At 39.9% G+C, this 17,027-nt stretch overlaps 1 protein-coding gene across 1 annotated transcript in view; it reads left to right on the forward strand.

Annotated features, from left to right (window-relative positions):
- The first annotated feature begins 10,755 nt into the window (after positions 1–10,755).
- Positions 10,756–17,027, forward strand: part of cd81 (CD81 molecule) — a 29,752-nt gene continuing 23,480 nt past the window's right edge. Inside the window, exon 1 of the mRNA XM_023332448.1 lies at positions 10,756–10,989. Within this exon, the coding sequence (XP_023188216.1) occupies positions 10,924–10,989 (66 nt within the window). The 5' untranslated portion in view covers positions 10,756–10,923. The remainder of the gene's footprint in view (positions 10,990–17,027) is intronic.

The raw sequence follows: 17,027 nt of genomic DNA on the forward strand, positions 1-17,027 counted from the left end.
TGCCAGGTCAGCACCCATACAAGCACTCGAACCCTGGGACCCAATCACTTAACCCCTCTCTTGGCAGACTCCTCTCCACCAGTAAGAGCTCCAGTCAATAACACGTTTATCATCAGTGTTTGTTACTCACCATTCATCTACTGTTCCCAGTGTTCCCATTCACCAGGCTCCCAGACAAATATGCACATTCATTGTTCATTGATTGTTCAATAAATTTGACCTTTTTCAACTGCCTCCTGGGAGTGTTCTGCATGTGGGCCAAAAGCATAGCGAAACCATGACAGAACACTCAGGCTCTCAATCGGACCTAGCAGACACTCTGTCGGGAGGACTCTTTCCGAACGGCACTCCCTCATCCAATCACGTGATGCCGCTCTAAGATATCTCTGTGATCAACAGGATATCACCAATTAACATCTGGATCATTTAGCTCAACTATTGCTGGAAAAATCTCCAACCGGCTCCCACTTGTGCTCCTCCGGTTCTCTCCAACCCCCAGTAATTCAGCTCACCAGCTCCAGATAAATAAACTGTCTAGGTTGGATGAACTGAAAATTCTTAACTCACCTCTGTGGCTATCCATCTAGACAACTGGTTAAGAGAACACAGTTGAGACAAATCTAAAAGAAATCCCACTTCCAGGACTAACTATTCACCTGTCCCTCCAGCTCCTGGTCAGTCTCTCTCTTTCTGATCTTCTGACTATCCTGAACCCATGCAGATCGACAGGACCAGACTAAAACCTTAGGAATGTCAAAAACATTAACTCTAATCAGTGTCTCTATTATGATTCTACAGATATTGCCATCTGCCCTGTTCGGCCTAATCGGTCCACCAGTCGATTCAGGGAGGCTGGCAGACCAATCTCGAAGATTCGTGTCCTTGTCTAAAGACTAATGAACAATCAATGAATAATGAATGCATATCTTTTTGTCATGGCAAAAGCCATGACAAAAAAGTTCAACCATACCTCCTTTTGGGCTCTGTGGTTTTTAGCAGATGGGCTTTTAGCTTTCTCCTTGTTTCAGTAGGAGTTTGTGATTGGTTTACAAGCAACACAAAATAACTGCTACAGTTTAATTCAGATTCCAAGAAATCCCTTTAATACTGGAACTAATCGCATCACAAAGCTGTTGCACTCTGCATCCTTTTGCTCTTAATTGGACTTCAATGTTGGTCACAATAATTAAAACATTGCTACTTTAGCTTAGCATGCTGTTGTTGCGCAACACCCCCCCCCTCCCTTCTGTCTCTGCTCTCTCACTCTCTACTTCCTCTTCTGAGAGGGGAGATGTGCTACCAGCTCTCCATCTAACGGGTTAATTGAGTTTCCTAAATCTGCCGGGATTTACCCTGTCCAGAACTGAAGTAAACTCTGTTTAAGCTGGTTTCGAGAAACGATTCACCTGATTTTTAACGGCCTACATCCAGGTGTCTCACCCTTCTTCCCTCTGTGAATTAGCCAGACTGAGCAGCCTACAGCCAACTAGTTTCACAGAGCACACCTGTTAACGGTCGCTCGTTCTCTTATTTTACAACTTGCATTTGTTATTGAACCAGGTAGGTTTTAGTGACTCGGGCGAGTCCCAAGGATGACGTTTTAAATTTGGGCTACCAGCAACTTAAAAACATTTTAAACTTTTTCCTCTCCAGAATCAAACATCACAGCTATTTTACAACCATCAAAGAACTTTAAGGTGACTCATTAACTGAATGTCCACAACATCTTTTAGATTTTCTTTATGCTAAATATTTTATTAGTAAGGCATTTTTGCAAGGGTCAGTACAGCTTAATTCAGTAGCAGAAATAATCAAATAAGTAAAATCAATCATCTAGTCTATCTTTCCCTACTGCTGATACTAAGAACTAAAAAAAAAGAGAACCTTTGAGAGAGACGGACGGAGTTTGGTGTTTCGAACCCCAGACCTGGCCTGATGATGAAGAAGGTGTTGCAGCAGGAGGAAGACGCCGATCGATGAAGGCAGGAATCTCTGTAGGTCTGATGAGCCTCCTCTCCGCATGGATGGTGAGGTCACACAGGACTTGGTGCTGGCAGGAAGGAAGGCACCAGTTCTTCTTCTTTGTCTTTGCCTTTGTCTTCATCTTTGTCTTTGGGGTCTGAACCCAGCCGATGAGAGAAGTGCGATTTGAAGCCACAGGTTGTAGGGCTGACGGGTTGGTCCCCATGGCCGGACAGTCTTCGGCTCCGTGGCCCCGGCTCTTCTTCAGCTGCAGAGTTCTTTGTCCATCTCGATCTTGGCTCGAAGCTGCCCGGAGGATCCAACGAAAGGTTCCTCTTTTGCACCCACCTTATATAGGGTTTATCCACCCTTTTGGTGCGTTTTCATTGGCTGTCTGCTTAGACAGATGACCTCACATCCATCACTGTCCTTCAGACATTATGTCCTGATGTCTGTGCTGATGTCTCAGAGTTGCTCAACCTCCTGTCTCCGTTGTCTTCACAACCTTTCACCTAAATAAGGCGTTGATCATCTCTGCTCTCCTGTTAGTTCCTTGCCTTTCACCTTTCACCTACTCTCTACCTCCAACATATCAGTGATGTTTAATTGCAGTTACACCTTTTACACCATTTCAAGTTCAATGTCAAAATCACATTTATATCACTTTTATTTTCTTTAGCTTCTCTGATTTTAGCATTCATTTATAATTTTATAACCATAACTTATATCACATTTATTTTCTTCAGCTTCTCTGATTTATCATTCATTTATGATTTTATAACCATAACTTATTAATTATCCTTATTATAATCCTAATGTGAGTTATTACAGATGTTTTTCTGAAAAGAAACCAAAAGAATAATACATGATTCTAATTATTTACTACTAAAGTTACAGTTACTTGTTTTCCTTGTAAGTGTTCCCACAAATATAAGTGTAAGTATTATTACAAGTAAACCAATATTAATATAAGTATTTTACTTTGAATCTTATCAAATTATCAAAATGTTTAGATTTAATTCTTTAAACTTTCATGCTTTAAAATAAGGAATAGTCTCAGCTATTTTTTATAAATCTGCAGGCTGGAACTTACTTCCTCTTTTTCCAGGAAACCTGCTTTTCCTGTTTAATGACTCTCTCTGTCTGACTATGATTTCTTATGATTAGATAGAAAAAAGTAGAATTAAAGCAAAGTTTGCTGGACACAAAAACAACACACACAACCAGATTTATTTTATTGACACCTAAGTCTACTGTTGGGCCTAGATGTCACTTGAGTGATTCATTTTAAAGATAACTTTATTTATTATTACTGTTAAACTAACTTTATTGACACTTAAGTCTACTGTTGGGCCTTGATGTCACTTGAGTGATTCATTTTAAAGATAACTTTATTTATTATTACTGTTAAACTAAAATCTCCAGCATGGGGAAGTGGGATGAGCTCGGATTTTCTTGACACCCCCTCCACGAGGTCAGACCTTTCACATGCTGGGAGTCCATCACCCTCCTGCAGTTCGCCGTCCTCATCCCCTGGAAAGAGAAGATGTTCGTCTGGGATGTGAAGATGCAGATTCTTCATCCTCAGTTGTCACAGAGGGCTCAGTGTAGTCATCAAAACTCCACTTCTCTTGACACCCCCTCCTTGGAGTTTTGATTTCCCCCATGAGGTGATGAATGTCGAAGAAAACTTGGATCGCTCTGATTCTTCTACAAGAACCTTCGCTGGATGAACTGTCAGTTCTTCAGGATGTGGGATGATTCTTTAGGGAAGGGAAGATGGGCTGAGACAGAAGGCCTCAAAAAAAAAAAAAAAAATTCTGGCTGTTCAGCAGAGCAAAGCAAAAAGCATAAGCATCATGACGCTTTATCCGTAATCATGATCCTTTTCCATTTTAATCCATCAGGGCGTGACAGGAGTTCTTCTTTAGCATAGTCCAATTTCTTCACGGCCCTCCCAGTCCAAAGCCTTGAAGTTGTTCTTTGAACGGCAACCTTCCTGTAATAGTGGCCAGTCTACTGTAGGATGGCATGGTGCTTGATTCTCTGGCCATCTTCTCGTAATGTTCTGGTTCGCTGTAGCTAAGAACTGGCTTGAGCACTGCTTCCTCATGGACCCCTTTCTTCATCAGTAGTACTGTTGAAGTTCAGTACTTGCTTTACAAAAACTCGGGCGTTGAATCTCAGCTTGATCACCGTAGTTGCAGGCCGATCTTGAGCTTTAATCCAAACTCTCTGCCCTGCTTTCAGTGACACTTCGAGCTGCAACTTCCCTTTTTCTTCTCTGAGCAAAAAGGAGAAGTGTCTTCGCCTCCCTGCTTTCTGTGACGTGAACGGAGTTCCTCTGCAGGGGAAGACCTGCTCTTCTAGCAGTTGTCACTGTGTCCATCAGCACAAGAGGTACTTCTCACCTCTCTTTCCTGTTGTCCCCATTGGCTCTGCTACATCCATGCAGACTGAACCCCATGGGACTGTGCTCTTGATGAACAAACCTTCCATCCGCTGTCCTGGGTGCCCTGGGTAGCTGTGCAGAAAGTTGATGCAGTTCTGTTGAGGTCTCCTCCTTTTCCAAACGATCTGGACGGCCGGCTTCCTCCGGTTTCTTCCCCAGATTTTCCTCCTCGAAGTGATCATCCATCACTCCGTCTCTCTGTCGGTTCGAGTTGTCTATCCCCCAAAGCCTCTCTTTGCGCTCTTGAGCAGGGATGGGTCTAGACTATGTTGGCTACTAGCTTCACTGTCTGGATCCGGTCATTCTATCCTCAGTAGAAGCTTTCCCTCACCTGTACGCTATACAGTTACTGCGAGGGTTGTGACTGATGGCCTTATCAGTCACCACTAACTCTTTTCCCTAAGAGTTAGTAACCCAAGTGAGCTATTCAGAGTCTCACATCTGTTTTCACTGACTTGGCATAGGGCCCTCCTACTTCGTTAGTCGTGCCCCACGTTGGGCGCCACTTGTTGTTGCGCAACACCCCCCCCCTCCCTTCTGTCTCTGCTCTCTCACTCTCTACTTCCTCTTCTGAGAGGGGAGATGTGCTACCAGCTCTCCATCTAACGGGTTAATTGAGTTTCCTAAATCTGCCGGGATTTACCCTGTCCAGAACTGAAGTAAACTCTGTTTAAGCTGGTTTCGAGAAACGATTCACCTGATTTTTAACGGCCTACATCCAGGTGTCTCACCCTTCTTCCCTCTGTGAATTAGCCAGACTGAGCAGCCTACAGCCAACTAGTTTCACAGAGCACACCTGTTAACGGTCGCTCGTTCTCTTATTTTACAACTTGCATTTGTTATTGAACCAGGTAGGTTTTAGTGACTCGGGCGAGTCCCAAGGATGACGTTTTAAATTTGGGCTACCAGCAACTTAAAAACATTTTAAACTTTTTCCTCTCCAGAATCAAACATCACAGCTATTTTACAACCATCAAAGAACTTTAAGGTGACTCATTAACTGAATGTCCACAACATCTTTTAGATTTTCTTTATGCTAAATATTTTATTAGTAAGGCATTTTTGCAAGGGTCAGTACAGCTTAATTCAGTAGCAGAAATAATCAAATAAGTAAAATCAATCATCTAGTCTATCTTTCCCTACTGCTGATACTAAGAACTAAAAAAAAAGAGAACCTTTGAGAGAGACGGACGGAGTTTGGTGTTTCGAACCCCAGACCTGGCCTGATGATGAAGAAGGTGTTGCAGCAGGAGGAAGACGCCGATCGATGAAGGCAGGAATCTCTGTAGGTCTGATGAGCCTCCTCTCCGCATGGATGGTGAGGTCACACAGGACTTGGTGCTGGCAGGAAGGAAGGCACCAGTTCTTCTTCTTTGTCTTTGCCTTTGTCTTCATCTTTGTCTTTGGGGTCTGAACCCAGCCGATGAGAGAAGTGCGATTTGAAGCCACAGGTTGTAGGGCTGACGGGTTGGTCCCCATGGCCGGACAGTCTTCGGCTCCGTGGCCCCGGCTCTTCTTCAGCTGCAGAGTTCTTTGTCCATCTCGATCTTGGCTCGAAGCTGCCCGGAGGATCCAACGAAAGGTTCCTCTTTTGCACCCACCTTATATAGGGTTTATCCACCCTTTTGGTGCGTTTTCATTGGCTGTCTGCTTAGACAGATGACCTCACATCCATCACTGTCCTTCAGACATTATGTCCTGATGTCTGTGCTGATGTCTCAGAGTTGCTCAACCTCCTGTCTCCGTTGTCTTCACAACCTTTCACCTAAATAAGGCGTTGATCATCTCTGCTCTCCTGTTAGTTCCTTGCCTTTCACCTTTCACCTACTCTCTACCTCCAACATATCAGTGATGTTTAATTGCAGTTACACCTTTTACACCATTTCAAGTTCAATGTCAAAATCACATTTATATCACTTTTATTTTCTTTAGCTTCTCTGATTTTAGCATTCATTTATAATTTTATAACCATAACTTATATCACATTTATTTTCTTCAGCTTCTCTGATTTATCATTCATTTATGATTTTATAACCATAACTTATTAATTATCCTTATTATAATCCTAATGTGAGTTATTACAGATGTTTTTCTGAAAAGAAACCAAAAGAATAATACATGATTCTAATTATTTACTACTAAAGTTACAGTTACTTGTTTTCCTTGTAAGTGTTCCCACAAATATAAGTGTAAGTATTATTACAAGTAAACCAATATTAATATAAGTATTTTACTTTGAATCTTATCAAATTATCAAAATGTTTAGATTTAATTCTTTAAACTTTCATGCTTTAAAATAAGGAATAGTCTCAGCTATTTTTTATAAATCTGCAGGCTGGAACTTACTTCCTCTTTTTCCAGGAAACCTGCTTTTCCTGTTTAATGACTCTCTCTGTCTGACTATGATTTCTTATGATTAGATAGAAAAAAGTAGAATTAAAGCAAAGTTTGCTGGACACAAAAACAACACACACAACCAGATTTATTTTATTGACACCTAAGTCTACTGTTGGGCCTAGATGTCACTTGAGTGATTCATTTTAAAGATAACTTTATTTATTATTACTGTTAAACTAACTTTATTGACACTTAAGTCTACTGTTGGGCCTTGATGTCACTTGAGTGATTCATTTTAAAGATAACTTTATTTATTATTACTGTTAAACTAAAATCTCCAGCATGGGGAAGTGGGATGAGCTCGGATTTTCTTGACGCTCTGCCAGTAAACACAACACAGCGTTATTACTACAAAAAACCTTTATTAGAAAATACAGCTACATGGACTGAATTAATTTATATTGACGTATATAACGGGTAAAAAGAGGAAATGAAATCTGAATGTCATGCAATTATATTTATTTTGTGTAAAGGAATTAAATGTACAGATTATAGTGCAGTTTATTGTCAAATTATGCTGATTTCTCCATCCGTCCGTCCATCATGCCCAGGTTATTGATGATTGTTCATAAAAAACACTGCGCTTAGCTCCATACTTTATTGCTGCATTGCAGCCCCTGGGCAGGGCACTTAACCTCAAGTTGCTTACCTGTCTGCACTTTGGTGTATAAATGTGAGTGGTCAGTATAACTGGAGAGGTGCTATATAAATTTGATCCATTTACCATTTTATATATATGAAATACAATTATGTATTGTTAGTGCCATATATATAGATATGTATTGTGTACATACTTTCACTGCAGCAACGATTTCTCAACAGCCATTGGGTTTTTCTCTTAGGAAACAAAGGCTCCCTGTGTTCCTAATGGAAAACAACAGGTTTTCCTTTTAAAACAATTAAATACGCATCAGTTCTGCTGCATGTTTTTCTAAATAATAACCCATGAAGACAGAAGTCTCTGTCACTTAGAAGCTAATCGATTATATTCCCATGTAAAGTCATAGACTCTCACTCATCTCCTTACTGAAGGTAACATGCATATATGTTGCTTTATCTATTTATATTTCGTATGACTAAAACCTGGCAAAGATCAGACATTACTGAAACTTTAGTGTTTGTTTTTAGTATTTAGTATTTATTTTTATCTGGGTCAGCATGAACAATCTTTTTCTGGCGTCTTAGACAAAACAGATTCATCCAATCCCACTTGTCCAGTTGTGGCTGCCCACTGTCCCACTCACTACTGCCTGCCTTTCTGACATGAGGGATCATGTTAAAACTTGTGGTTCACTTTAGGGATTGAGGGTGATGAATTGTTGTAATTTATTGTTCTATAATTATTACCATAATCTATATTATTACTATAATTATTACTACAGTTTGTCTGCAAACTTTTAAACATTTGTATCTTGACTTTAATCACTAGCTCAGTTGATGCTAGTGGGTCGGTTTTGTTGGATTATGTTCTTTTTAATACTGAAGAACAGAAGGTCTAAATTAATGGTTTGTGTGGTTCTGCTATCGTTTAAATAAGAATGGTAATATTAAACAATGACACATATAATTATCACTCTTATATATATATATATATATATATATATATATATATAGATAGATAGATAGATAGATAGATAGATAGATAGATAGATAGATAGATAGATAGATAGATAGATAGATAGATAGATAGATAGATAGATAGATAGATAGATAGATAGATAGATAGATAGATAGATAGATAGATAGATAGATAGATAGATAGATAGATAGATAGATCTATCTATATATATATATATATATACAGTACAGACCAAAAGTTTGGACACACCTTCTAATTCAATGGGTTTTCTTTATTTTCATGACTATTTATAAGGCAATAAATCCCACTTATTAACCTAACAGGGCAGGTTGACCTATGAAGTGAAAACCATTTCAGGTGACGACCTGTTGAAGCTCATCAAGAAAATGCAGAGTGTGTGCAAAGCAGTAATCACAGCAAAAGGTTGCTACTTTGAAGAAACTAGAATATAAGGGCTATTTTCAGTTGTTTTACACTTTTTTGTTTAGTGCATATTTCCACATGAGTTATTCATAGTTTTGATGCCTTCAGTGTGAATCTACAATGTCAATAGTCATGAAAATAAAGGAAATTCATTGAATTAAAAGTTGTGTCCAAACTTTTGGTCTGTACTGTATACATTACAAACTTTGTGCATATTACCTAATTTTTATTATTATTTTTTATTAATTCTTCTATTTAATCAGGTAAACCCCGTTGAGATCTAGATCTCATTTTCAAGAGGGACCTGAAACAAACTTCACTCCCTGTCGGGGAATCGAACCCCGGTCTCCCGCGTGACAGGCGGGGATACTCACCACTATACTAACTATACTAACCACTATACATATTCAATAAATATGCAATTTCACCATGGGGATCAATAAAGTATATTCTATTCTATATAGCGTGGGCGGCTAAAGGTGAACTTACCTCTTTTAGCAATTTATTGTCACACATGCCACTTTTTTGCATGCTTTTTAAAAATATATATATTAAATATATAAATATAAATATATAATATATAAATATATATATATCCCACAGTCCAAAAACATGGCTGTTAGGTTGATTGGTCTATCTAAATTCTCCCTAGGTGTGAGTGTGTGTGTGAATGGTTGTTTGTCCTGTATGTCTTTGTGTTGCCCTGCGACAGACTGGCGACCTGTCCAGGTTGACCCCGCCTCTCGCCCGGAACGTAGCTGGAGATAGACACCAGCAACCCTCCCGACCCCATTAGGGACAAAGGGTGAACAGAAAATGGATGGATGGATGGATGGAAATATATATTATTGCCATATAGTATCCAGTTATTTGCATACAAAAAAAGGACACGTAACAATTTTTTTTCTCACATTCTGAAGTTAAATCAGTTTAAACCTTTCCTGGTTTAGGTCAGTTAGGATTGCTGCAATTATTTCTGTTTACTACATGCAACATGAGACAGGTAATAAGAGACAGAAATAATGAGAGAGATCATTTTTTTAAATTCAGAAGTTTACATACATTCCCTCTCTTTGCAAGAATAATGCTTGAGGTTTTCTGGGAAGGCTGCCTACGAGATTTAGAAGTGTTTATTATGGGAATATCTGACCATACTTCCGGAAGCATTTTGAGGTCAGACACTGGTGTTGAACTGGAAGGCCAGCCTCACAATCTCTGCTCTAATTCATCCCAGAGTGGTGATAAAATGCTTGGATGGAATCTCTCCATAATGGAATCTCATTCCATGTAGACCTTTTCACTCTGTCCTCAAGTTCATCTTAATGCTATGCATTTTGAAGTTCAGGGGCTTTTTACTCGGCAGACATGTGGATGGCCTCTGTACCAAATATGCTTCAGCATCAGCTGATCCTGTTTTGTGATTTCACAAGACCACTTTGTGCCTGAATTGCTGTCACTCCAGTCTCTTCCACTTTATTTAGCATCCCAGTCAGTTTTTGCATATAGATTTCGAGATCCCTCTCAGTCTGACTCCTTCTGACTCAATTTGTTGCACATAGAACATAGAGCTCTCTGCACAGAGAGAGAGGATATCATAAATTGAACAAAACATTTAAACTAGAACTCAAAATGTTAAATGATTTCTCAGATTGGTAAAAGATAGTTTTTCCACCTGAAGCTCCTTTGAAAGTTAAGCAGGCGCAAGTCGTACATGTTTAGTAGATATCGGCAACCTAAGTGCAGTACACATCTAGCCATGTGCAAACACTTTTGGCACCTTTGGAACGCCATAGATAATGGAATCAGAGATTAGGATTGATACAAAACAAATATTGCTCTCTTTAAATGGGCTTCTCTCCGCAGCGTCTCAGCGTCCTTTGCTATGATTGGGGTGGGTGGGACTTTTCCAGCCACAGTAAACGGATTACAGGGAGGCGAGGCCGAGCCTGTGAAGGAGGGAGGAGGGAGGAGGAGCTGGGTGTTGCCTCTCCTCCCTCCACAAGCTCTGGAAGTCAAGTCTGGGGTTCCCAGTTGAGCTCTAGCCCGTTATTTGCCCGCACTTCCACGTTTCTGCTACTCCGCTGCCAGTTACCTGCATTATCGGACCACCATGGGAGTCGAAGGCTGCACCAAATTCATGAAATACCTGCTGTTTTTCTTAAATTTCATCTTCTGGGTAGGTAAAACCTGCTTAACAGACACGTTGTTGCGCAGGGCCGCCGCGTCTGCTTTGCCAGGTTTGTTTAGGCTGCGAGTCCGTTAGAGATCAAAATCGACGCTGGTCCATATTTCAATGAGCCTCTACTGCTCGCCATTTTTTTTCATTCTAAGCTACGCGTTTTTATTTTGCACGTTTATTGATTTATCTGTGTTTCAGTTCTAGGCCAGCGTTGTTTATTTAGTGTAAGCGCATTCCATTGGTTGGTTTGATGAACCTAACGGGGCATTTTCATCAGGACTGCGGGACAGCTTTAATCAGGCAGGACTGGGATGGGGGAGAATAAGGGGCGTGGGGGGCTTCACCCCTGATTTTCTATCAGTTCTAAATTGCCTCCAGTAAATGTCGTCTGTAGATCCGCAGTACGAGCACAAACCCTCATATTTTGTTTCATTTGCTCCCTTGTGAAAGTTTAAAACCTTTTCCGGCCCACTATGTAAGATTTGCAGGTTTTCTGGGGTTTAGATCCTGTTGGTTCTGGAGAAAAGCTTTGTTTGGATTCCATCCTCCACCCAACTTGTGTGTGTGTGTGTGTGTGTGTGTGTGTGTGTGTGTGTGTGTGTAGGCGTGTGTGCGCGCGAAGGGGGATGACATGGTGGTTTCCATTTGGTGAGTCAAAACTCTGTGCTGGGTAAATGAATCATGGAAACATCTTTTTTTCACCCGTCTCCTAACTCCCTATGAGTTTGTACTTAAACATCGCCATTTTGAGCTTAGTTTTGAACTTTGCTTCCCCTTTTATTCTCTTAATTGTATTCAGTTTCTCAGTCTAAAATTTGGACACCTGATTGTGAAAATAGCTATTGTTAAGAAAATAACCTATTGCACATGAAGTCAATTTCTGGCATTAGGTCAAGACACTTTTTAAGAACACAAAAAATACAAGCAGTTTAGACTTGTTAGTTTTTCAGTTCAGTCAAGCATCTCTCTGTAAACAGTGCAGATAGTGGTGCGGAAGAATTACTGCCTTCATATTTAACCAGGACAAAGTCTTGATATACGTAGAAGGCAACTCAGTTTACAGTAAACACAAATAATAGGATGAGGTTTATTTTTTATGAATTATTTTTACATTACCAACCTATTACATATTTTAGGTGCTATAGTTATAGCCTGGTAAATGGTAAACACATCAAACATATATGACAGGCGGATGAGGGGTTTAGCACTTTTCACCTGACATACAGAATTGGGAGCATTACCATCACTTTATGGAGCTTTCCAACTTGGATCAAACAACATTGAGAGCTTCTGAGGTGACTACAGAACATCATCTGTGTCTCGTGAACATTGCTCATTTCTTCAAACAGCAGTCAGCAGCAGAAACTGCCTGTAACACACCCCACAACGTTGCTTTCTCATACTGAATTTTGAAGTACAAGTTCTGTCCAAATCGAATATTTACGTACCAGTACACTATGTTCACACAGCAGGTAAATGAAACCCAAATCAGATTTTTCTCACCCATATCGCTCATATCCAACGTTTTCACGGCAGTCTGAAAGGCCCAATTCCGATCTTTTAACCTCTCAAAAATAAAAACAAATCTGATCGGTGCCACTTCCATATGAATCCGATAGTTATTAAAGCATCTGCAGTCTGTACTGTCATTTTATGTGACTCTTACGTCATTGTTATGATGCATGTGTCATAATTCTGCACCAGTTCTTGTTCTTTCTTTTTATTAGCTTCCTTTGAGTTATGATGCTGTGATGATACTGCCGGCTTCCATCGCTGAATAAACTTTAAAATTGATCCATCAACGACTCCATACACTGTTACGTCTGTAAGAAGTGCGCTGTTGTGTGACATCAACATTCTTTCTCTGTGCAGGCGGGTTGCTTTAGTGTCGTAAACTATTCACACAGAAATCTGATTGCGGTCGCATTTACATATTAGATCACGAAAAAACCCCTGAAAATTAGCAAAATATTGGAATTGAGCGTCACCAACTGCTCTGTGAACAAAGCGGAACTGATCTACATATGCAATAAATTGTATCCAAATCGGTCTATTGCTTTACAGTAAATATTTTTTACAATGCACAAAGAGCTAATGAATGCGGGTGAAGGTGTCTTGTGAATTCTAGCTACGGACTAACATGAGATCGTCACCTTTACCTAGACTAAAAACACAACTGTTTTCACCTATCATAACATTAACACAGCTATTGAAAGGAGACATCTGATTTGATCAAATTGGTTTTGAAAACCAGCAACAGTTAATACTGTAACTGTAATTTTTAAATAGAATTATGTACTTGAGACTGATATGTTTCCACCTATCAGTTTTGTTTTCTGCAACTGGACATATTTCCAAAAGCCAAGTTTCTAAAGAGAGCTCGTTATCTGAAGTTCAAATGCTTGGCGCCTTGCTCCAACACAGAAATATTAATGCTTAATATGATAACTACACACATGAAAACCGGCTTTTGTTGAGATTTGCATAGCCAAATGATGCCTCACACCTTCAGCTACATATATAGAATAGGAATCACATGCAACCCTCCAGTTCAGTGCGGCAGTGCGACAACACCTGACGTACATCCAAGTAACAAAGAACTCTGAAAAGTTACAGGAAGAAGTCTGAGTCTGACAACAAACGCTTCTTAGACTTTCCGACGTCATTGGAAAGTCTTTTTCTTTGAAATTCTTCTGACGTAATATGTAAAAAATGATCATTTTATGCTTAGACGGAACTTAATGTGCATCTGTTATTCTTTACAAAAAACTGAGTTGATAAGAGCGTAAAGTAAAGTGATTTTATAGGGCATGGTGGTGCTTAGTTGGACTGAGGGTTTGTGTGGTCTTGTAGGAGACTTACGGGAACAGCAAACAGGATCCCAACCCCCAGCATGCTCAACATTCTGGATCCCACTTCTGCAGCTGGCAGAAATAGACCGTGGTGGGGGAGTCGGTGGGGAAACATAGGCTCTGCTTTCCGACAATTATAGAAATGTAAAGAAATGACCTTTTTGTTTCCGTTTTCACTGCTCCTCATTCAACAAAGTTTTCTTTCTTGAATTCTCATATGTGAGAACACTAAAAAGTATTTCTCCTTTTTCTGCTACAATGTTTTCGAACACAGTCTTAGTATTCATGGATTCTATGGAAACACACGCCGCCATATCTAGACCACATCTGTCCTGTGGTGTTTTCAGTGTTAAACAACAATTCCCTGCAGCATAAAAGGCGTGGCTGAGGAAGAAGAGGCTCTGGGTAGTGGACTGGCCTGCCTGCAGTTGAGTTGTGTCTCCTCTGGGGAATGTGAGGAGAATGTTTGAAATCACAAACAGACTCGGACAAAAGGAAATCTAAATGATCTGGTATCCCTGAGCATTCAGTGATTATTTAGTGGGAAAATATCTTTATTGGAGCTCTTTAGATGCAAATAGAAGGAAAGATTTTTTTTCACACATTTGGAGTTATACATCGCATAAAAACAATACTTTTCCTTTTTATATTTAAAAATACAACTGCAGGGGAATAGCACTGGAGAAAAAAAACATTGTTCATGTGTTTAGATCATTAAACGTAGATTTACGTCTTCCTTTTTAGGTGCAATCAATTTGAACTGGTAAAATGGCCTTAGTGTTAACTGTGCCAATAACTGCAAAAGTATTCTACAGTCAGATCTAATTACAGAATTGTCACCTGTTCAGCTCAGTGTAAGTTCAGAAACCAAATGGCCGTTGGTTCAGTGGACTCTTCAGGATCACATAAATCTTGTCCCAGGATCTGGTAGGCACCCTTGCATCTGTTGGTGTCAAAGGTGCTGAATTATGAAGGCTGAATAAGTTTGATGTGTTTGGAAAATGTATCAGGAAGAAGTTCTAAATATTTGAGTCATAAAGTCGCAAAGTGGTTTATGAAAAGGAATCCATGACCAGGAAGCACATTCATGTTGAAAACTCTTCTTTTTAGATATTTTGGAACGCTTTCATACCGCTGCCAAAGCATGTTTGTTTCATTTATTTTGATCTGGCACATCCTAGCTTTAGTGCGCCATGTTATCCAAACACACCTTTCTTTTCCTGGTTGAAAGTTATTTATTCCTTTCTCTCCAGTTTACTGAAAAATAAAAAGAATGTGGAGCTACAAGCTCCTAAGTTGCATTTTGCAACTTGGGAAGCAAAAAGTGGCGTAAAATATATTCTTGTCACAAGAAGTTCTTCTGTGTGCATATTGGGTTTCTATAAGACTGCCAGAACTTCTTTTATTGTCAGAGACAGTTAACTACATGTTACTCTAGCTTCAATCTCACACTAAAAGTTCACATAAAGCCAGTAAAGCTTTATTTCAGGCTGCCCACCTTTTATATTCAGGACAAGAAAGCGTTTTCTCTGGGATGTCTTAAACAGCAGGTATGATCATTGTAACCTCAAATGAGAATGACCTTGATGTGATCCCTGCTCTTTCAAATGTTCAACTGGGAGCCAGCATGATGGTTAGAGTTTGGAAATGATCTGATTAGGTTCAGATGGTTCAGAAATGTTGCTTCTGGTTAATGCTAGCATGCCAGCAGATGTTTTCCCACCTGATAATCTGGTAAAACCGGTTAGGTTAGAACATTTGTTACATTTTCAGCTGCTGTGGTCGGCTTTCACACTGCACTGTGTCAGATGAACCAAACCTTTTGAAACAACACAAAAACCTCTGAAGACTCTGAGCTCAACTTCCTTCTTCACAAGGTGTAAATAATAATGGACTGGCATCAGATTTTGGCAGCTCTAGCATTTCACTTTTGTCTTTGGTAAAAGACCACGACCCATTTCTACCCCTACCACTAGATTCATGTGTTTATTTTGGTCATGCTGCACCAGAGTACACTTCAACCGAATCCAGACCGGATTTTGTAGGCGGCTCAGAGTTTGCTTTAATGATCGGCATCAGAGTACGATTACGCATTCACGCCCCCAAATGAACTGGACTTTCTAGGCAGACGGACTGGAGTTTGATTAAAGCGGACTAAACAGGGCTGGTGTGAAGGCACTTTCATTTCCTTAAAAAAATGTTAAGGAAAACTATGTGCAAAGTAATCTAAGAAAAAACAAATGCCTGCACATTTGCAGGCATTTGAAGAAATGCCTGCAAATGCAATTTATGCAAAAGTTAAGTCTGACTTTTACAAGCTGAACCAGTACTTCTCAAATAGTGTGTAGAGCAAAAGGCAGGAGGACTTCTGAGTGTTAAGAGCTCTGCTTCAGCTTTGATGAAATGGACTGTGTTTTAAAATTAAATTTTATTTTATGATATATAGATTTTAAAATAAATGTAAATAAATAAATTGTACTTATCCACCAAAAAAAAAAAATCCAGACCCTGCAAAAATGTCCACCAAAGGAGAGTCTAGCAACAATTTACTGTTAGTTGGGAACAAAGACAGTAATCCCTTACATGCTAGTCCTCAGCTGAAGAGCAGCAGCCTCTTCAGCTGATCCGTTTAGTTTTTTGTGATGTTTCTTTCTAGTAACCATCAGTACGTCTGCTACAGCACATTACAACAAAGTAGAGAGAATCACAGCGCTGCGGCTGGCCTTCTGAGAATACATAAACTGTGGTGAAATCCCTTTTTATCTTTGAACAGAGTGATTTTAGAAATCATCTACAACAGCAGTAAGATATTGTGCTGCTTTCTTGTGTTGAAAGTCGTCTATGAGGACCGGAGGAATGAAAGCAAATGCCTCGACTTCCAAAGCGGTCGCTCAAACACACCATTAAAAGATCATGGCCCAGCCCTGAGTCGAACTGTGGTAGCTGTTTCTCTGAGGGGTGTGTGTGTGTGTGTTGAACTTTCGCAGTAACGCTGTTTATTTGGTTGCTAGGCAGTAACTTGCAGGAGCCCTGGAATGGACCTGACTAACAGAGATGGAGGACAGGGAGGGGATTTCTGTTTTGGTTGAACTCTATTCTCAGAAGCAGCAGTTGGCTTGCCTAAAAAAAAAGGAGCGATTCTGCTCTACGCTTTTCTCATCCTTCCAAACAGACTAAACTCAT

The sequence above is a fragment of the Xiphophorus maculatus genome, chromosome 4 (assembly GCF_002775205.1).
Source record: "Xiphophorus maculatus strain JP 163 A chromosome 4, X_maculatus-5.0-male, whole genome shotgun sequence".
Classification (NCBI taxonomy): Eukaryota; Metazoa; Chordata; class Actinopteri; order Cyprinodontiformes; family Poeciliidae; genus Xiphophorus; species Xiphophorus maculatus.